The sequence below is a fragment of the Bos javanicus genome, chromosome 17 (assembly GCF_032452875.1).
Source record: "Bos javanicus breed banteng chromosome 17, ARS-OSU_banteng_1.0, whole genome shotgun sequence".
NCBI classification, from domain to species: domain Eukaryota; kingdom Metazoa; phylum Chordata; class Mammalia; order Artiodactyla; family Bovidae; genus Bos; species Bos javanicus.
Window position 1 is genome coordinate 66,266,825 of NC_083884.1, and position 21,037 is coordinate 66,287,861.

At 50.9% G+C, this 21,037-nt stretch overlaps 1 protein-coding gene across 4 annotated transcripts in view; it reads left to right on the plus strand.

The window, feature by feature from the left end:
• The window catches only part of MYO18B (myosin XVIIIB), a 231,369-nt gene that overhangs the window by 162,852 nt on the left and 47,480 nt on the right, over positions 1–21,037 (plus strand). For all 4 annotated transcript variants that reach the window (XM_061385190.1, XM_061385189.1, XM_061385188.1 and 1 more), the window contains 2 exons: positions 997–1,134; positions 4,244–4,429. In XM_061385190.1, coding sequence (XP_061241174.1) covers positions 997–1,134; positions 4,244–4,429 — 324 coding nt within the window. The remainder of the gene's footprint in view (positions 1–996; positions 1,135–4,243; positions 4,430–21,037) is intronic.

Below are 21,037 nucleotides of genomic sequence, written 5' to 3' on the forward strand. Positions count from 1 at the left end.
GCTTGTTCACAGCCATAGACACACACACACTGCTGCCCATGCTTGTTCACACCTGTAGACACACACACACACTGCTGCCCATGCTTGTTCACACCCATAGACACACACACACTGCTGCTCATGCTTGTTCACACCCGTAGACACACACACACACTGCTGCCCCTGCTTCTTCACACCCATAGACACACACACACAGACACACACACTGCTGCCCATGCTTGTTCACACCCATAGATGCCGCACGCAGTGAGGCCTATCAGACATTCAGAGCAGGATTTCTCCTCCTGAGAAGTGGCTCCAAGGAACAGGGCTGGTCAGTGCAAGACAGGATCACCATCCTCTGTGAAACCTCCTTTGAAATCCTGATTTCTCCTAAGTTGCCTAAATTCCCCTCGTTACCTAGTGAGTTGCTACCATCCATGAAATTCTCGAAGTTCTCTTAGAACCCACGCATGTGCCCACTTAGAGTAGCTGTCAGAGTGACCTGGTTTCCAGCAGTGCCTGTGGGCACAGAGTGACCACAAGCAGAACCAAATAATAGCAGGAGTGGCCACGTGCTGGTGCTCACTATGCGCCAGGCATTACTGTGCTTCGGTCTTCACACATGAGAGTGAGTAAACAGGCTCAGGGAAGCACACGGACCTTCCCAGACTCAGCCAGCTGGACTGGGGAGCAAGCTTTGGACTCCAGGAGAGGTGCTTGGCTCCCAAACCTACTCTCAGTCGTGTCCTTGATGCGAAAGCTTTGCTGCCCTCAGACCCCAGGGCAAGAGCCGGAGGTGAGAGAAGCACTGGCTAAAGGCCCGAGTGAGAGCTGAAGGCACGGGGAGGGGTGGGGTCCGGGGCCGGATCCTCAGCCTGGGTCTGGCAGTTTGTGTGTGCGCACCTGAGCTGAGAAGGAGCGGTGTGGATGGCCCCGGAGCTGGGTCTGGCCGGGGCCCCCCATCCAGGACTCAGGCCACCGCGTGGTCAGTAGCCGTCTTGGGTGCGTCCCCAGCTGCAGGTGGCCCAGATGCGCATCGAGTACCTGGAGCAGTCCACCGTGGACCGGGCCATCGTCAGCAGGCAGGAGGCGGTCATCTGCGACCTGGAGAACAAGACAGAGTTCCAGAAAGTGCAGATCAAGAGATTTGAGGTACCAGTTGGCGTGTAAATGTTGCCCAGACCTAGAGCTGTGCAGGCTTTCATGCCAGCTCCACCCTTCCCCCACCCTCCGTCTGTCCTCCCGTATGCCTCTGTCTGTATCTGTATCACTCACCCACCTCCCATCTGAGTTCCCTCCCTCCCTCCTTCCTTCAGTCTCCGCGGCCCACTAGCTGCTCGTCCTCTCGGCCTGTCCACCTCCTCCATCCCCATCTCCATCCACCAGCGTTGGTCCATCCATCTCCCCCTTCCATTTGTTCTTCTTCCTTTTTCTTTTTTCTTCGCTTCCTCTATGCTTTTCTCCCCTTTAGACCTTGATCCCTCTGTCCATCTTTTTATCCATTGATCCACTTCTGCCCATCTTCACCCCCCGCTCATCCACACAGGCACGGGACACTTCTTTTGTAACTAGTGTCAGGCTTTGTTTCAGGAGCATGAAAGACAGATGCTGCTTCCCAGAAGCACAGAGCTTTGTAGGAGATGTGGGTACAGAGTACATCATGAGAAACGCTGGGCTGAAGTACAAGCAGGAATCAAGATTGCCAGGAGAAATATCAATAACCTCAGATACGCAGATGACACCACTCTTATGGCAGAAAGTGAAGAGGAACTAAAAAGCCTCTTGATGAAAGTGATAAAGGAGAGTGAAAAGTTGGCTTAAAACTCAACATTCAGAAAACTATCATGGCATCTGGTCCCATCACTTCATGGGAAATAGATGGGGAAACAGTAGAAACAGTATCAGACTTTATTTTTTGGGGCTCCAAAATCACTGCAGATGGTGATTGCAGCCATGAAATTAAAAGATGCTTACTCCTTGGAAACAAAGTTATGACCAACCTAGATAGCATATTCAAAAGCAGAGACATTACTTTGCCAACAAAGCTCCATGTAGTCAAGGCTATGGTTTTTCCAGTAGTCATGTATGGATGTGAGAGTTGGACTGTGAAGAAAGCTGAGCACTGAAGAATGGATGCTTTTGAACTGTGGTGTTGGAGAAGACTCTTGAGAGTCCCTTGGACTGCAGGGAGATCCAACCAGTCCATTCTAAAGGAGATCGGTCCTGGGTGTTCTTTGGAAGGAATGATGCTAAAGCTGAAACTCTAGTACTTTGGCCACCTCATGCGAAGAGTTGACTTATTGGAAAAGACTCTGATGCTGGGAGGGATTGGGGGCAGGAGGAGAAGGGGACGACAGAGGATGAGATGGCTGGATGGCATCACTGACTTGATGGACGTGAGTCTGAGTGAACTCTGGGAGTTGGTGATGGACAGGGAGGCCTGGCGTGCTGCGATTCATGGGGTCGCAAAGAGTTGGACATGACTGAGTGACTGAACTGAACTGAAACACCCATAATAAGGAGAGAGGTCTGTGAGGTTTGGAGGATGGAAGTCTTTTCAGGCTAGGGAGTCAGGGACGTTTCCAGGACTTGGATGGGCAGCGGTGGGATTCAGTGACTGTCTTCACTGTTAGCTCTGTACACTAACAGCATGGGACGTTTACAGAGGCCATCACCACTGCCAGAACCTTCTACATCAGGTGCTCCACTTGATGTTCATCACAGCCCCTGGGGCAGGTGGGAGAGAATGAGAAGATGGCCCCCGGAAAGGTTGAGTCAGTAAAGATAAAGCAGGTAGCATCAGGGATCAGAGAAGCCTGACTCCTGACCTTTGCTCTGCTCTGGTCTCACGTTCTCATCTCCCTGTGGCCAACTGGCTCACCCACAGGGTGACCGTGTGTTTGGTCAGTGGAAGGCTACTCTTCTCGCTCTGAAACATTTTCTCCTGACCTTCTGTTGGGCATCTGGTCTCTAGGAAAGCTGCTCTGGATGAAGACCAGAGAAAAACTGTCTGCCTTGACCCTCCATGGTTCTTGGAATTGCTCACAGGATCCCTCAGGGCATAATTGTCTCTGCAGATCTCCATGGAACTCTGATCTATGATATTTTAAATGACTAAATATGTAATATTGAGCTGCATCACATACAATTTTTTTGCTTGATTCTAGCAGCAGCAGAGGAAAAAACCATGGTAGAATAACTTGAAATGGCAGGTTCTGTCTCCAGATTCACCTTTGCTCTGATATCACTGTTGGAATTTAGCAGAGCCCCGGGTCCTGGAGATAGGATACCTTGGGGACACAGTTTGGGCACTCCTCTTATGACCCTCCTGTTGCCCTTTGAAACTGTTGCTAACTCCAGTTGAATGGGAAAAGAGGAAACGAGTTGTGAAGCTTTTCTTTCAGACCATCATCCAGTCTCTGATCTGGAAAGGGGCTCAGAATCCTTAGCAGGGACCTGAAATCTTCACGCAGGCTCCATTTTATGTCAACACTCGAGTATTTGCGCACCAGAATCGATTGGTTCCAGACTTGTTGGCCATGAATTTTGCAGCCCCCACTGTTGAGTTAAGGTCTTCAGTGATGCCCACAGCTCTTTTCTCTCTCTTCATAGTTTCATCGTGTCCTTCTGGCTTTTCCACACACATACAAAAAGAAGACTGCCATAAAGTATGAGAGCTGAGGCTCATGGGAGATGACTTGCTCAAACCTCCTTGTTTTACAAATCGGGAAACAGTAACCCACCTTGAGGAAGGGGTTTGGACCCACCTCTCCCTCTCCTCCCTGCCTGATGTCTTCTCCATGGCACCACTCCACCTTCCAAACCTTCAGCTGCATGAAGGCTGCTATAAATATTAATTCCCAGCCCTTACCCAGCACACAGGATGTGCTGGGTACTGAGCCAAGCCTTCTGTATAACTTAATGTGTTCAACTCTCACAGCATCCCTGAGACATAGGTACAGGCACCCCTGCCTCTCAGGTTAATTACCTGCCCAGGGTCACAGCTAGGAGGATAGGTGGAGGTAGGATTTGAACCCAGAACGTAAATTCGGCGTCAGTCACTATGTACACTGCCTTCCAGAGTAACAGCTCTCATTTTCTACGTTTCCTTCATTTTTGTACCAGAAATCGTGGTTATTACACTAGTTACTTCATTAAAACGCAGAGACTCAGCAGAGGGTTTCTGTTCCTGGAGCCCCCGGGTGTCGGGCCCCAGACCTCTAACTCCAGGCTGGGCGTGTGCTCTCTGCCCGGGCTCCAGGTGCTGGTGATCCGGCTTCGGGACAGCCTGATCAAGATGGGCGAGGAGCTCTCGCAGGCGGCCGCGGCGGAGTCCCAGCAGCGGGAGAACAGCCAGTACTACCAGCGGCGCCTGGAGGAGCTTAAGGCAGACATGGAAGAGCTGGTGCAGCGGGAGGCCGAGGCCAGCCGGCGGTGCATGGAGCTGGTGAGTGCGGTCCTGGGACCGAGGTTCAGGAGGGGAGCCCTCTTCATTGCTGAGTAAGGGCCTCAGGCGCAGGCCTCTGGGGACGTGGTGTAAACCCGACGCAGGGAAGAAACTGGAAGGGGATGGGCTGTGAGCCGACCCTGCCATTGGCCCCAAACTCCGGGGGCGTGTCCAGAGTGAGTCAGTGCCGTTCACTCCTGCAGGATGGCGTCCAGCTACCTTTGCGTCTCCTTTGCGTCTCAGGCTCCGAACTTTTGTCTTCCTGCCTCACACTTTTCTCCTCCAGAGGCAGGGCAGCCTTGTGCAAACAGGAGAGACTCAGCATTTATTAAATTTCTCTCTTGCATACTCCTAAGACCCATAATACCGTGTAATCGTCATGTAGTCGTTATAACCATGCCAAGTCAGAATTATTATCCCCCTTTACAGATGAGGAAACTGAGGCTTGACAGAGCAGACTTGTCTAGGTCATACCTATTAAGCATGAGAGCTCTTCCTGGGCTGTTAACAACCACCACAAAGATAAAAGACAAAAGCAATTGTGCTAAACCCACCACTTACTAAACACTGGCCAGGTGCCGGGTTCTGAGTTAATCCTTTCTCATTTAAATCTCCGTGACAATCCTGTGAGGCAGGTACTGATCTTATTGCCATTTTCAGATGGGAAAACCGAGGCCCAGGGACACACACGTGTCAAACTGAGGCCCAGAGTGGTACATTCACTTGCTCAAGGCCACATGCAAGTAAGACATTAAACTCAGTTCTGCCCAGCTCTGCAGTCTCTGCCTTTATTCACTGAGCCATGCCTGTCCCCTGCTGTGGCTCAGGCTACATTTTAAATTGCATTTCCTTCCCAATGGGAAGGTTTCTCTATAGTCGATTATATTTTCATGAGGACAGATTCCTGCAGGGATCACAGAGCACCTGAGACAGCCTGCTCCTCCTCTCCCTCAGGAGCCCAGCTGTCCCCCAGCCTCCAGGTTTCCACTTGCGTGGCCTGGGAGGCACCCGGCACCCCCTTGGCCCGCCACCACGCACCTCCTCACAACCCGTATCGTGCTGTAGTTCGGCCCAGAGGGCTCTAAATCACCGTCATTATCTCCTTCCTGCCTGGTCCACTCTGGTTCTGTGACAGGTCTCACCACCTTGTCCTCCTGCAGCAAGTATATTTCTCGGGCCACTGCCTCCCGCGGCCGGTGTCACTCCCATCAGCTCTGCCCTTGACAGGCCAGCAGCCCGCCTGTCGTGTGGGGAGGCAAGGCTCCACACAGAGACCCAGGTTCCCAGACAGAATCCGAGCCCTGTGGCTGGCAGCTCCTCCACTCCACCTCGCCCCCAGTGGCCCCAGGAGGGAGTGAGGCTCTTTCTTCCCACTGACAGGCTACCTTCCTCATTGACCAGCCCTGCTTCTCATGCAGCCCAGCTCCCCTCCTGCCAGCTCTGGCGGGACTCAGACAGCATCCCGGCCTTTCTCCTCTGATGTCTTTGTTAACTGGCCACACACCCAGGCTTTCCCGTCACATCAGGTGGTGGTTTTCCTCCTCTCCCCTCTGCTCTTTTTCTCTTTCCCTCTCTGTCATCTCCTCTCCTTTCTGCTCTTCTTAACTTCCCTCTCCGCACTCCCATTCCCAGGAACATGGCTCCCATTTCCAGGGACATCATATACTTAAGATCTATAAAGGCCCTAAAAGATGGCAAAGGTTATAGTGCAACCCCCATAGACAGATCAAAACTCTAAAGCACAAAGCTTGCACATTTGCTGGTTAGACCTGCATTTTCTCTGTTTTCTTATTTCAAGATTCTGGATAAGCTTACCAAGGCTGAACTGTCCTTTTTATTTTGTTGTCTCTGGGGGTGGGTGGTGTATTAGTTTTCTAGGGCTGCCTTGGAAATTTACTCCAAACTGGGGGGTTTATTTGTTTATTTATTTAATATAAATTTATTTATTTTAGTTGGAGGCTAATTACTTTACAATACTGTATTGGTTTTGCCATACACTGACATGAATCCGCCATGGGTGTACACGTGTTCCCATCCTGAGCCCCCTCCACTGCCTCCCCATCCATATTTATTTGACTGCACTGGATCCTAGTTGCAGCTCCCAGGATCTTTGATCTTTGTTGCGGCATGCGGGGTCTAGTTCCCTGACTAGGGATTGAACCTGGGCCCCCTGCGTAGGGAAGGCAGACTCTTAGCCACTGGACCACCAGGGAAGTCCTAAGTGGGTGCTTTAAAACGAGAGCAGTTTATCCTCTCACAGTTCTGAGGCCAAAGTCTGAGATCAGAATACTGGCAGGTCCACGCTCCCTTTATGGCTCCAGGGTAGAGTTCCTGTTTGCCCTTCCAAATTCTGGTGGTTCTGGTGGTTCTTGGCGTAAGGCTGGGTCACTCCAGCCTCTGCCTCTGTCTTCACGTGGTCCTCCTCCTGTGCGTGTGTGTCTCACATGCCCGTCGACCTTTTCTTCTAAGGCCACCTGTAACTGGATTTCGGGCCCACTCTAAATCCAATCTGATTTCCTCTCAGGTCTTTACCTTAGTTATATCTGTAAACACCCTTTTCCCACATAAGGCCGTGTTGACAGGTTCTGGGAGGAGGTAGCTCTCAGGGGGCCCCCCTTCCAGCCCCTCCGGAGGGAGGGTGCGTTGCTGTACAGCCGGCTGTTGCTGCAATGCTTCTGTGGGGGCAGGGCGCACAGGGACAGCGTCAGCCACAGGCCTGTCCTAATAGGGGATGTCCCCAGCTCACCAACCCACCTGCCTTCTTACAGGCACCTTGCCTTTGAGCCCCAGGATAGATATTTCCACTGGGGGAGGAGACGATGTCATATTTCCTCATGTCCTCATTTATCCATTTACTGAACACCGGCTCTGGGCATGGCACGCGGATGGCATTGGAGAGGAGGGACAGGGAATCAGACGGTCCTTGCTTTTTGTAGAAGCTGACAGTGTGGGCAGAGCACTGCTGGTGGGAGAGTTGGGTGAGGGGAGTTCTCAGGGGAGCCCTGTTGCCGAGGCCCCCCCCCACCGTTGGCGTGGCGTCCTGGCACTCTGCCAGGTGTCCAGGAGATGGCATCTCACCTTTCGGGCTGTGCCACCAGTCTGCCTTCTTCCCTTCCTCCCCATAAGACAAGGGTGGCTGCTCTGTGCTGCGTGTTCTTGAGAGACTTCACCTGCGAGGCAGGCAGGGTTCTGGCTCTTTCATTCTTCGAGTTGATATATATCCCTAGTTTTTACTCCAGGCCAAACCCAGGGCTGGATGTTGGGGACCAGCAGGGAACAAGATGGACCCTCACCCCCAAGAGCATATACCACAGGGAGAAACACCACCAAGGCTGCTACTTGTCTATTTCCTATGTTTCTCTGTGGTGGTGGCTCCAAACTTTCACGGGAAAACAAAGGATCCGTGTGCTGGTATCTGGAGGGTCTTAGAAGGCCAGTTGGCATCATGCTCCTGCTCACAAGTCATTTTCTGTGAGTAACCATTGCCCTCTCCTGTTTTTAAAGTTCAAATCTCCCTGAGAGGGATGGTGAATTTCTGAACTCCCTGAGCCAAGCATTCATTCATTTGTTCCCTGAACACACATTGATTGGGTCACTCTGGGCTTTGGCTCTTTGCAGATGTCATCTTTTTAAAACAAAAAAGTTTATGTATTTGGTGCCTGCCAGATCTCTGTTGCGATGCACAGGACCTTTAGTTGAGGCAAGTAAAGTCTTAGTTGCAGCAGGTGGGATCTAGTTCCCTGACCAGGGATCAAACCCTGCCCCGCCCCTGCATTGCAGCTGCAGAGTCTTAGTCACTGCACTGCCAGGGAAGTCCCAGATGTCACCTTCTCTCATGCTTCCATCACCCCGCAGGTGTGGACGTGCAGTGCAACCCCAGGGCCGCACAGTCAGGTGGCAGAGCTGGGGTCAGCTTCCCTGCGTGTCCAGCTCAAAGCTCTCACTGGGACAGCACACTGCCCTCCCAACCCACCCCTGCTGAGAGATGGTCTCTCTGCTGCAGGAGACCCCACAAAGGAACCCGCATCCTGGGCCGCGGCGAGAAGCGGGAAGGATGTTGATGGCTCTGCCCTCGCGTTCCTTCCCGCCTGTCCCAGCCTGTCCCATTTGTCACTGCCGGTGTTGGTTTAAAGGGCTGTGTGTTGTTTCGTGTGAATGATTTACACCCTTGGCCGGTGCACCGGCACGTCCAGATCAGGATCAATTACCCCGCCAATGGAAGTTCTCGTCCCAGAAAAAAGAAAAATGAGGTTTTGCCATTAATTTTCGTAAATGTACTATTCCTGGCGACTCCAGGAACCATTATGGAAAAAAGAATATTCTGGCTCTAAATCATTCAAGTCCCTTTGTCATTGGGGCGGCGAGACAGCTCATCTGTGGATTTATGTCCTGTTGTTTTTCCATAGTTAACAGAGCTTGGGTGAAACCACCTCAGCCTCAGGACAGTGTAGCCAAGGGAGGTCAAGGGCAACCGAAAGAACTGAGGGTGACTGGAAGGCCGGGCCTCTGCTGGCTTCCGGCCAGACGCACCGGCTTTGAAGGCTGTGCCTGTTGGGTTTACCCTTCACTGCTTGGGTCTGACTCTGTTAGTCTTAACTTTCCCTTGAGCCTCGGGCTCTTTTACAAGCTGGCGCCTTTGCTCACTCTTAGCTCGTCCCCCAGTGACCCAAGCTAGAAATCACAATGGCCCTTCTCTCTCCGGCTCACACAGATTAATGGCCACGCCTGCTGATTTTATCCTGTTGAGGTAGTCTTCAAATCCACCCACTCATGTTTCAACCCCGTGTCCTCTGTCTTTATTTTAATCTGCAGCCCCCTGGACTAGGCCTGTTACAGTTACCTTGTATCTTGGCTCCCCACTGTTCCTGTATGCTTGCTCCTCCCTGCAGATCCTTCTAGAAGGGGCACATCTTTACTGTGTTACTCTCCTGCTAAGAAATCTTCCATGGCTCTCCTCCACCGCCTTCAGAACAGAACCCCAGCTTCTCCCTAGAGGCCGAGCCTCTGTAGGTTTCCCTGCCTTTGGTTGTCCGCCTCTTATCACCTCGCGTGATCTAGTCGCGCGTGAAGGCCCAGCACTCCTGCCCCTATGTCAGGTTATCTCTTGACTCATCACCTTTGTTCTCGTGCATCCCTCTGCCTGCCTCCTCAACCTTTCAGATTCCGATCAGGGCTCACTGCCAGGAAGCCCTCATGGTTATGTAACTCCTGTGTGTTCCCACATGGCCTTGTGTTCACCCCATTTACGTAGGTTATTATGATTGCCTGTGTTCTTGTCTTCCTAGACTGGGAGTCTCTAAGATAAGGGGTGGGTTTATTCAACTGTTGGTCTCCAGTTCAGGGTCAGGCACAGGATAGATCCTCAGAAATTGTTTGCTGAGTGGTTTCCACAGCATTTTGAAGTTTTACCTTTTAAGAGAACAGCTCAAAAATTATCTTAAAAGTTGGAACTTTCAGATCAACACACTTTGGTTTGCGTCCTGCTACACGGCTGTGCCATCTCCCTGATGTTCTGGGAGGTGCAGACATGGATGGACCAGGGCCTATGCTTCTGGAGTTCTCAGGATCCAGAGGAGATTCATGTGTCTCTGAATATTTCTGATACAGGCTGGGATATGCAAGCGAAAAAGAGGAAGTGGTTTGGTAGAACCGGAAGACCTGGAGAAGTTTGCCTAGAGGATGTACCATCTGAACATCTTAAATGATGAATCAGAGTAGGCTGGAAGCTTTGGGGTGCTGTCTACAGTTGCTCAGTCATGTCCAACATGTTGCAACCCCATGGACTATAGCCCGCCAGGCACCTCTGTCCATGGGGATTCCCCAGGCAAGAATACTGGAGTGGCTTGCCATGCCCTCCTCCAGAGGATCCTCCTGACCAGTTCTCACTGGTCTGGCTGTGGACATGGAGTCTCTCCTTCTCTCTCATTTCCTCACACAGTTGTTCTGGCTCATCTTGGGGAGGAGGATCTGCATTAGTTTCTCAGAGCTGCCATAACGGATTACCAAAAACTGGTTGTTTTAAGACAGAGATTTGTCCTTGCGTGGTCCCGGGGGCCGGAAGTCTGAGAGCAAGGTGTCAGCATGCCCACTCCCTCCGCAGGCTCCGGGGGAGGTTCTTTCCTTCTTCCAGCTTCTGGGGGCTCCAGGTGTTCCATCTCACTCCCCATCTTCACATGGTCTTCGTCTCAGCATGCCCACTCCCTCCACAGGCTCCGGGGGAGATTCTTTCCTTCTTCCAGCTTCTGGGGGCTCCAGGTGTTCCATCTCACTCCCCATCGTCACGTGGTCTTCATCTCTTCCCCGTCTCTGTGTCCTCTCTTCTCCTAAGGACACTGGGCCTCCGATTTAAAGCTCCCCTAATCCAGTATGACCTTGTCTTAACCACATCTGCAAAGACCCTGTTTCCAAAAAGGGTATAGTCTCAGGTTCCAAGTGGATATGATTTTTGGAGAGGACACCTCAGCTCACTACAGAGTGGTGGAAAGATCACTGGACTCGAAGTATGAGACTGCGGTGGCTAAGTGAACACTGCAGAACCTCAGTTTCCCCTTCTGTAAAATGGGAGCAAGATACAGCTGATCTCATTGGGTGGCTGTGAGGATGAACCGAGATGGTGTGTGGAGAAGTGCCCAATAATAGCGCACAGTAGGCACTGAATAGATGCTACTGTGTTTTCTTTCTCCTTTCTTTTCACTCCTGTGATGACTCTGGCTTCGTCCACTCAGACAACATCCTAAGTCCACCAGCTCCGTGTGCGCATCCCGCCCTGCACCCATGATGGCTGGGGGCCATGTTGATGAGAGCTAGGACTTTGCAGCTCACTGTGTGCTGGGCACTGGGGTAAGGGCTTTATCCGAGACCTGTCCTTTAAGCCTCACCCTTGGAGGCCATTGTCCCTCTTTTACCAATAAAGAAACCAAGATCAGAGAACTGGAGCAACCGCTCCAAGGCCTACACCCCAGTCAACTGGCGGAGATAGAATCTGGACACAGGGCTGCACTGGCTCAAACCCATTCTCTTCTTTGGAAGATTTAGACACATGCTATTTAATCATTCAAGTACATGTTTTGCAAGTGCGTTATAAAAATGAATATTGCTTTTGATTCTGTAATCTAGGGTTTCTCAGTCTTGACATTACTGACATTTTGGGTCAAATAACTGTCTGATATGCTGGCTGTCCTGTGCCTTGTTGGGTATTTAGCAGCATCCCTGGCCTCTGCCCAGCACATGCAAGTAGCCCCACCTCAGGTCATCACAAAAATATCTCCAGACCTTGCCAGCTGTCCCCTGGGGAACAGAGTCACTCTGTTAATAATCACTGCTCTAATCCCAACCTCCCAGAAACCCTAAGTAACGCCTACAGTACTGTCCATTGTATGTGTATGTGTCTATGTGTGTTAGTCACTCAGTTGTGTCTGACTCTTTGCAACCCAGTGGACTAGCCCGCCAGGCTCCTCTGTCTATGGGACTCTCCAGGCAAGAATACTGGATTGGGTTGTCATGCCCTTCTCCAGGGGAATCTTCCCAACCCAGGGATCAAACCCAGGTCTGCTGCATTGCAGGCAGATTCTTTACCAGCTGAGCCACGAGGGAAGCCCCCCTCATTTGACAGATGATCAAACTGAGACTCAGGGCAGCCTGTGGGGAGTGGCCTGTACCCCAGGTCACAGAAGAACTGCAGTGGGATCCCAAGGGTGGGAGGAGGAGGCAGCCTAACCCCAAACTCAAAGGGAAAAGGCAGAAGCAGTGCCAGCAGACCCAGTCCTAACCTTCCCGAGGCCCAGAGGCGACTTCACAGCGGGGCCTAATTCAGAGTGGAATGGGAGGCCTGGCTGCAGACTATGTGCTTTTAATAATGTTTAAATAAAACATGGGAGCATGGGTGTGATCTCCACACTGAGCCTGGCTCGTCAGCAGCCCAGGGAGAGTCATAAATAGTTAATAGACAACCACTTATGGCTCTACTTCTGTTAAACCCGACATCAATTATATATGGTTCGTGAATTATGTATCTGGTGTTACTTTGGGGTATATTTTCCACCTTTGGGGGAAAAGAATGAAAAGAATGTGAGACCTAACAGAGAAGGGATGGCTCTCTTCCATATTGGTGAATCTCCCTCTGAGGAGAGAGCCTCACGTGGATGCAGTGGGGAGGTTCCAGCGAACCTAGACCTGGGGAGACTCAGATCACAGGAGGAAAGCTGGGGCTGTGGTGTGCCGCCTGACATTAACACCGGGCTCTCCGGGGTAGGTGGAGTCCCAGCTTGTAGTGTTTTCCAACCTCTCTGATGTAAATCCTCCCCCCGGGGCTGGTGCCCAGCCAACAGTGTGCCGTCATGGAGTGCGGCGTTGGGAGGCCTTGCAGAGCAGCCCTGTTATGTGGTGTCTTCACCAGACGGGTGTGATAGACATGAACAGCCGCAGAAGCTCTCCAGATGCCCTGCATTGGCGGGTGGGTTCTTAACCACTACGCCACCAGGAAGAGTCTCGCCTTTGCTTTCAACGTGATTTATTTAATTACTTGTAAGTTGATATTATTCAACTTTTAATAATACATAGCTGTATAACAGCTGGCTCACAGAATTCCTGAAAATTCAGGCATCAATTCTTGCCAGCCAGTAAGGAACTAGTTCTAGCACATCGCAGGCTTGGCATCTCCTTGGGGTGGGGTCACCCTGCCCTGAGAATACAAGGAGCAGAAGTGGGGAGGCTCTTAAATCACATCTCACCGCTTGCTGACTGCCTTTTTTTTTTTTTTTAAAGCCAGATTACACCAGTCTGAGAGCTCTGTCCTCTTGAGAACGTTCTTTCACCTCATGTATGAAAGGGGTGTGATCAGATTGACTCAGAAAGACTGAAGCGAGTAATCCACGCCACGCTTCTCGCTCTGCCTGACACATAACTGCCCCTCCGGCATGCTGGCTGCTCTGTCTTCCCCTCTAGTTCCCTTCTTCCTGTCTTCTGAGATTCTGGCTGAAGGTGCTAAGGGCTTCAGGAAGCCCAAAGCCAGATTCTGTGTAGTTTTCATGTTCGCTTTTGCTTTGTTTTGGTTTGAAGCCACCCAAACACCCACGTTTCCAAACTCTAGGTCAGATCACAGCTCCCCCTCCCACCAGCTACACCCAGGGACATCCACCAAACCCAGAGTTAAGGGTTTGATTTTAGAAAGCTCTCAGTGTTTGTCTCCCACCAATGACTCTGAATTTCAGAGCATAAAGATGAATTATTTTGGCTGGGAACTGGAGTATTTAAAAAGGCATTCCACGTGGAGGGCATTTGGGGCCATGCTGCTGCTGCTGCTAAGTCGCTTCAGTCGTGTCTGACTCTGTGCGACCCCATAGATGGCAGCCCACCAGGCACCCCCGTCTCTGAGACTCTCCAGGCAAGAACACTGGAGTGGGTTGCCATTTCCTTCTCCAGTGCATGAAAATGAAAAGTGAAAGTGAAGTTGCTCAGTCGTATCCGACTCTTCGCAACCCCATGGACTGCAGCCTACCAGGCTCCTCCATCCACGGGATTTTCCAGGCAAGAGTACTGGACTGGGGTGCCATTGCCTTCTCCCTTTGGGGCCATGAGCAGGGTGTAAATAACACCTTTTATAGCTCTCTTGACAGGGAGATAGCTCTCCTAATTACTGCCCCATTATCTCAGCGTGATCCAAAACAACCTGACACATTTCCTAAACTCCCTGTTCGCGTGCCACGTCTCTGCCCACTAGGAACGGCCTCCCATATTCTCAGAGAACTGGCAGGGAAAACGTGGGCCTTTGTGTCACCCGGCCTGCCAGCACTGAGGGCCCCTCCTGCTTGTCTCCACATAGAGGTTTCCATACGAGAGAAACTTGTTCCTAAAAAGGACTTAGAACCTCGTGTCGCTAGCCCCAGATGTATTTCTGAAATGTGAATTTTCCTGAGCTCTCCTGATCCCAGGTGGTGAATGCACTTCAATTCAAGAGACGTTATCATCTAATGAAATGAGTTTCTTTGCATCTGCCTCTGAGATGAGATATCTAGATAATAAAATCTATTACGGGAAGCCTACCTAGGAGTAATTGGGTCTATTACTCCCTGACTTATGGCTTTGTTTCAGCATCAAAAACAGGCTCTCCAGTAATTAATCAGAATTTAAAGTTGCTAATACCAATTACACACAACGTGTGGAGTCTGGAGATGGCAAACTGAAGAGCAAATACTAATCTCGTCCCCAGAGACTTCAGCAGTTGAACTCTTGTCACTTTAGACTTGCTGGAAATTAGAATAACTTAACTCCCCAAAGTTAATTACTTTATAAAAGGTGAGGGGGGGAGATATTGGTTGAATGGTACAGGTGTATATTAAGTTATTAAAATAAATCCAATTGAAATTGTTTAGATGAGGTTAAGCCACACTTAATTGCATGTCAGAGAGTCTTGGGAAGGTCAGTCTTCACAACTGAAACAGCACAGTCACTGTCCCAGTTGAACATCTTCAGGAGATAGTGATCCCAGGGAGCCCCAGTCAGACTCTTACAGGAGATAGTGATCCCAGGGAGCCCCAGTCAGACTCTTACAGGAGATAGTGATCCCAGGGAGCCCCAGTCAGACTCTTACAGGAGATAGTGATCCCAGGGAGCCCCAGTGAGACTCTTACAGGAGACAGTGATCCCAGGGAGCCCCAGTCAGACTCTTACAGGAGACAGTGATCCCAGGGAGCCCCAGTCAGACTCTTACAGGAGACAGTGATCCCAGGGAGCCCCAGTGAGACTCTTACAGGAGACAGTGATCCCAGGGAGCCCCAGTCAGACTCTTACAGGAGACAGTGATCCCAGGGAGCCCCAGTGAGACTCTTACAGGAGATAGTGATCCCAGGGAGCTCCCAGTCAGACTCTTAATGTTTTAAATTCATTTCCAAACTATAATTTGGTTTGAAAGATAATTCATCTCTTTCTAGTGATTTCTTTTTTCTTCTTTGGCTGAACTGAAACAGCGAGAAAGTAGAAGGAGATCTCAGAACTTGAGGATAAAGCAAGCAGTGGTAAAGAAAAATTGGCTGATTTGGAATTGCAAGTGTAGATGAATAAAAATGGATGACTGAACTGGTCTAAGTTAGAGCTCTTTTGGTTTTAAGCGGGAGAAACAAACCTCAAATTGGCTTAAGCAAAAGGGAATTTATCACTTATTCTAATGAACTGGTCCTTTACAGAAAAAAAGAAATTTTGCTTACCTTTACCCTTGTACATGAAATTAAAAGATGCTTGATTCTTGGAAGAAAAAGTATGACCAACCTAGACAACATATTAAAAACCAGAGACATTACTTTGCCAATAAAGCTCCGTAGTCAAGGCTGTGGTTTTTCCAGTAGTCATGTATGGATGTGAGAGTTGGACCATAAAGAAAGCTGAGTGCCGAAAGATCGATGCCTTTCAACTGTGATGTTGGAGAAGACTCTTGAGAGTCCCTTGGCCTGCTAGGAGATCCAACCAGTCCATCCTGAAGGAAATCAGTCCTGAAAATTCATTGGAAGGACTAATGCTGAAGCTGAAACTCCAGTACTTTGGCCACCTGATGTGAAGAACTGACTCACTGGAAAAGACCCTGACACTGGGAAAGATTGAAGGCGGGAGGAGAAGGGGACGACAGAGGATAAGATGGTTAGTGGCATCACTGACTCAATGGGTATGAGTTTGAGCAAGCTCTGGGAGTTGGTGATGGACAGGGAGGCCTGGCATGCTGCAGTCCATGGGGTCGTAAAGAGTCAGACCCAACTGAGCAAATGAACTGAACCCTCAAACATGGCTTGGCACATACCAGGCATAAAAAAAATCTTCCCTGGTGGCTCAGAGGGTAAAGTGTCTGTCTGTAATGCAGGAGACCTGGGTTTGATCCCTGGGTCGGGAAGATCCCCTGGAGAAGGAAATGGCAACCCACTCCAGTACTCTTGCCTGGAAAATCCGATGGATGGAGAAGCCTGGAAGGCTACAGTCCATGTGGTCTCAAAGAGTCAGACATGACTGAGTGAGTTAACTTTCACTTTTCACTTCCACTTGCAGGCATACAGAATGCACACTGACCAATGCACACTGACCAAATCCTGACAGAAGTGGCAGAGAACTCGGGAGACTGGGTGCAAACCTCAGTGCCGCCACTTCCTGTCGTGTGACTGGTCCAGACGCTCACCTTCTGTGTCTCTGTCATCTTACAAAATAGGGGTAGTTAGTGCAAGCCCCTCACAGCCTTTCAGGGAAGATTTAATGAGATAATGCATTTAAATGCTTATCAGTGCCAGGCACAAAGCAAACTCACTGTCACATCATCATCATCATCATCATTGTCTTAATCTGTTCTGGCTGTTGTGACAAAACACTGCAGACCGGGTGGCTTCTAAACAACAGAAACTTAGCACTCATGGTTCCAGAGGTTGGGAAGTCCAAGGTCAGGTCTCCCGCATGGTCGCACTCTTGTGAGAGTTCTCTTCCTGGTTCATAGCTGGTGCTTCTTGCTGTGTCCTCAAGTGGTGGAAAGGTCGAGGACTCTCTCTGCCGTCTAATCCCATTCATGTGGGCTCCATTGTCATGACCTAATCCACCTCCAAAGGCCCCACCTACGAATACCATCGCCTCGAGGGTTAGGATTTCAACGGAGGAATGAAGTGCAGGCAGACATTCAGACCAAGCGGTCATCATCACTGTCACCTCCATCATCACTGTGACCACCATCAGCATACTAATGGTCATCCTAATCACCACCCCCCACCATCATCATCAAATCACCACCACCACCACCTCATCATCACCATGACCACCATCCCCACCACCACCACCACCATCCTCATTCTCACCCCCACCACCAGCATCACCATGAGGGGGAGACCTAGCACAGAAGAGCCCCTTGGAGAACAGACAGGCTCGGAGCTTCCGAGCAGCGGTATAAGCATCGGCAGTGGTTAAATCCTTCCCAGTTGGACAATTCTGGGAATTATCTCCCCGACATGCTACGTCCCCCTTGTGACCTGGGGTCCATAGACGCCTCCTTATCTGTGCTCAGTGTCCTGGGCACCAGTCTCATTGGGATTCTGTTCTTTGCCCAGTGTTGCCTTGCCTGCATTGCAAATAAATGACACGGAGCCCATCCTGCTGCATGTCACCCCTGGCACACTCCCACTCAGATCATTAGAAGCAACACATTCATTTCCCTAACAGCGTTCTCCTCTTCCCTCCCAAAAAGTTTTCAAATGGAAGAAGAAAGGCAGAAACAAGCTCCATCTGTCCTTGTTCAGACAGTTTTCCACAGCTGACATCCACCCAGCTGGGCAGCCGAGCCGGGCTTCCTGTTCGCTTTTGGTGGGAGGTGACACGGTCCATGCTGTTAGTAAAGTTTGGCAGTGGTTTAGACACACAGCATCCTGCTATAGGGAGGCTTAAAAACAAACACTTGGGGAATCCTTCCGACTCCAGCCTTTGTGAGCTACTTGCTTGGGTGGGGAAAAAAAGACGACCGATGTGACTTCTCAGCAAACAAAAGGAAAAGAACTCAGGAAATAACGTGATGTTCCCTTCTTCCTGAGAGTGTGCCCAGATTTCAAGAGGTCGCACCTCATCAGCAAATGTTTTCTGTAAAGGCCAAGGTAGTAAATAGTTTAGACTTTTGCAGGCCTTACTGTATTTGTCACAACTACTCCACTCTGCTATAGCACAAAAGCAGCCAGAGAATGAGTCAATGAACAATGCATGTTCCAATAAAACTTTATTTATAAACACAGGCACAGGCCAGATTTGACCCAGGGAGCTGGAGTTTGCACCTTGTTTGAAACAAGTTGAAAGGGTTTCATCAAGTATTGGGATTTGCACAGCAAACTCACAGACCTACTTTAGAGGTTCTAAGGGGCCCCACTCAGACTTGGGCCCACATTGAGGACTATTTCGCCTGGTTCAGACCACGTGTCTCCCAGGACAGCATCTGGCCTCCAGAGAGGGATTGAGAGGAGGAAGGAGCTTCAAGGGGCTGCCACTGACATGTTCCCTGGCGCCGGGAGAAAAACTGAGGGAAACCAGTAAGAGGGCATTGGACCCATACCTGCCTTCCCGAAGTCCTGGCCCCATGAGCCGAGCAGGAGATGACCCTAAGCACCTGCAAGGGCAGGACAGACTGACCTGTGAGAGCCTGGGGCGCCGCTGCGAGGTGATGAGTCTGTTCATCCCAGAGGCTGGTGCCACTGGGCTGTAACCTTGAGATGTGCAGGGAAAAGAGACAGCAGAGAGCTCGGCGGTTGTGTTTCCTTCCTGCTGGGTCAATAAATGAATAAATGGACCATGAGCGGCCAAGTGGCTGTTGTAATATTAGATTCCATCAAAAGGAAGATCACAGAAGTGCACAGAGGGAGCTTCCTTCCATGTCTCTGCGTCTCACCGCTGGGAGCCGGGCTTGCTGTTGTCGCGGTCTGGGCAGAGGGAGGCAGGGAGGCCAGGAACTGACACGTACTGCCTGTTTGCGCCGTGGCCCACCTCGTGCCCCATCTCGTTAAATCGGCACTTCGAACCCTATGAGCGAGGTGGTATTTTTTCTCTCTCACACATTTTAAAGAGGCTTGCAAGAGGTGAAGTGACTTGCCCACGGCTGGATGGCTTGGCGACAGGACATGTAATCAGTCTCTTAGGTGCCAAAACCTGTGCTCTCAGTTGAAATGCCGGTCTTTCTCAAAGCTCGAGTGCCCACGGATCACCCAGGGCTGCTGTTAAAATGTCCAACCAGAGTCAGCAGATCTGGGGCAGAGCCTGAGGGTCTGCGTGTCTGAGCGGCAGCATGGTGATGCAGCTGCTGCCCGCGGTGCATGGACCTCATGGGAGTGTGGCTGCCGGCGCATCACACCCTCTCCTTATTCCAGAGCCGCTGGAGTCACCAATTGGGGAGCTTTATGTCTTTAGGATGGAGTGGGAAGTGGTTTGTTCAGGATTCAAGTCCACATCTGTCTTATCCGGAGTCTATGTCTTCTTAAGTCTCTCCCCCCTGTTACGCCTTTAGCTTGGCCCTCAGCTGGGGTCGATTTTGCCCCCTTGTGGAGTGTTTGCAGTATCTGGAGACATTTTTGTTTGGCACAACTTAGGGACAGCGCGCTGCTACGTCCATCTAGCGGGTCAGAGGCCAAGGATGCTGTCTCTCAGTATCCTGAAACACCCAGGACCACTCTCCTGCCCCCGCAACAGAGAGTCATGTGGCCCCGGACGACAATAATACTGATGTCAAGAAACCCTGCACTTGAGCTCAGCCTCCTTCAGCCCAGAAAATCAAATCCATCCAGAGCCCCTCTCTGGAGAGCGCACAGTGCCCTTGCATTAGAGGAGTCAGCATGTGAAAGCGTCCCACAGAAGCGGCATGAACCAGCGAGGATCATAACAGAAACGTCCGTTTCCCAGTCGGCGGGTGGAGCCTTCCCCTACTCTGAATCGAGCCCAGGGTGTCTGGGTCTCTTTCCTCTACTCTGAATCAAGCCCAGGGTGTTGGGGTCTCTGTCACATGCTCTTGCCTCAGCAGATGGAAGTCAGTCAAGTCTAGAAACGACTACGTTAAGCTCCAGTCATTGTCGCCTGGCTGCCCAGGGCTGATCTGTGCCTTTTGCTGTTTGTATCGCTCATGCTGTTTTCTCTGACAGTAGCTCCCCGACCTCCATCTGTTCCTCGGCCAGACGGCATTGACTCTGGTCCAAGCCCAGGGAGGGCCAGAATCCAGCATTGATTGCCAATACCAATAACTCTGGTCCAGGTTCTTCCTGATCAATTCTTGGGGAGACGGTATCTAATAACACAAGACTATTGATGAGGGTTGATTTACCTAGGGAGAGGGGCGGGAATTGCTTTCCCCACTCAACCACAGTTCATTCGTGATGCTATTTTGGTTTGTTGAGAATGTCACCCTGGGCTTTGGTCACGATGAAGCCGTCAGATGCGTCTGAAAAAAGATCTGAAGAAGGAAACAGTGTGATAATGTTTCGGATGCACCCAGCTCTTCTCAGTTTACAGAGCACCTGAACGTGGGCCGAGCCTCCAGTGCTCTGTGTGGAAGATCAGGCAGGAACTGAATTGCCGCCTCCCATGAGGTTGAGGGGGCAGACTCGAGGGTGTGCTCTTTGGTGCCTGGGGAGCCAGTGCGGAGGTGGCGCCTGTTGCCAGGTCTTGAGGCCCGGGTGGGGCTCAGTCTCTCCCCTGTGCTGACCCTTGCAGGCCGTGCCTGCCTGGCACAGCTAGTGGGATGTGGTCCCGTGTTTTGGTGACTGTTGCCTTGGGTGACTTTACTCCCAGCCTGTCTTCCAACTTCTGGATCTGTAGGCAGTGTCGGCAGTCCCTGGCCAGGTCTCTCCTGGGATGTTCTGGACGCCTCTGGGTGCTGACAGGGACGAGACCGAACTTCCCCTAAGGGGTTGGCACACTGGCAGTAATGGTTCTGTCTGAGAGCAGGAAAGAGGGATGATGAGCAGGAAGGAGGGATGATGAGCAGGAAAGAGGGATGATGTTCATTGAGCATAAAACTTTCTATGTTTTATGCAACGTTTCAAGCACTTCCATCTATGAATCCTCAGCTAGACCTACAGCGCGGCGATGCAGTCAGCACTCCCACTTCACAGATGAGGAGACTGAGGG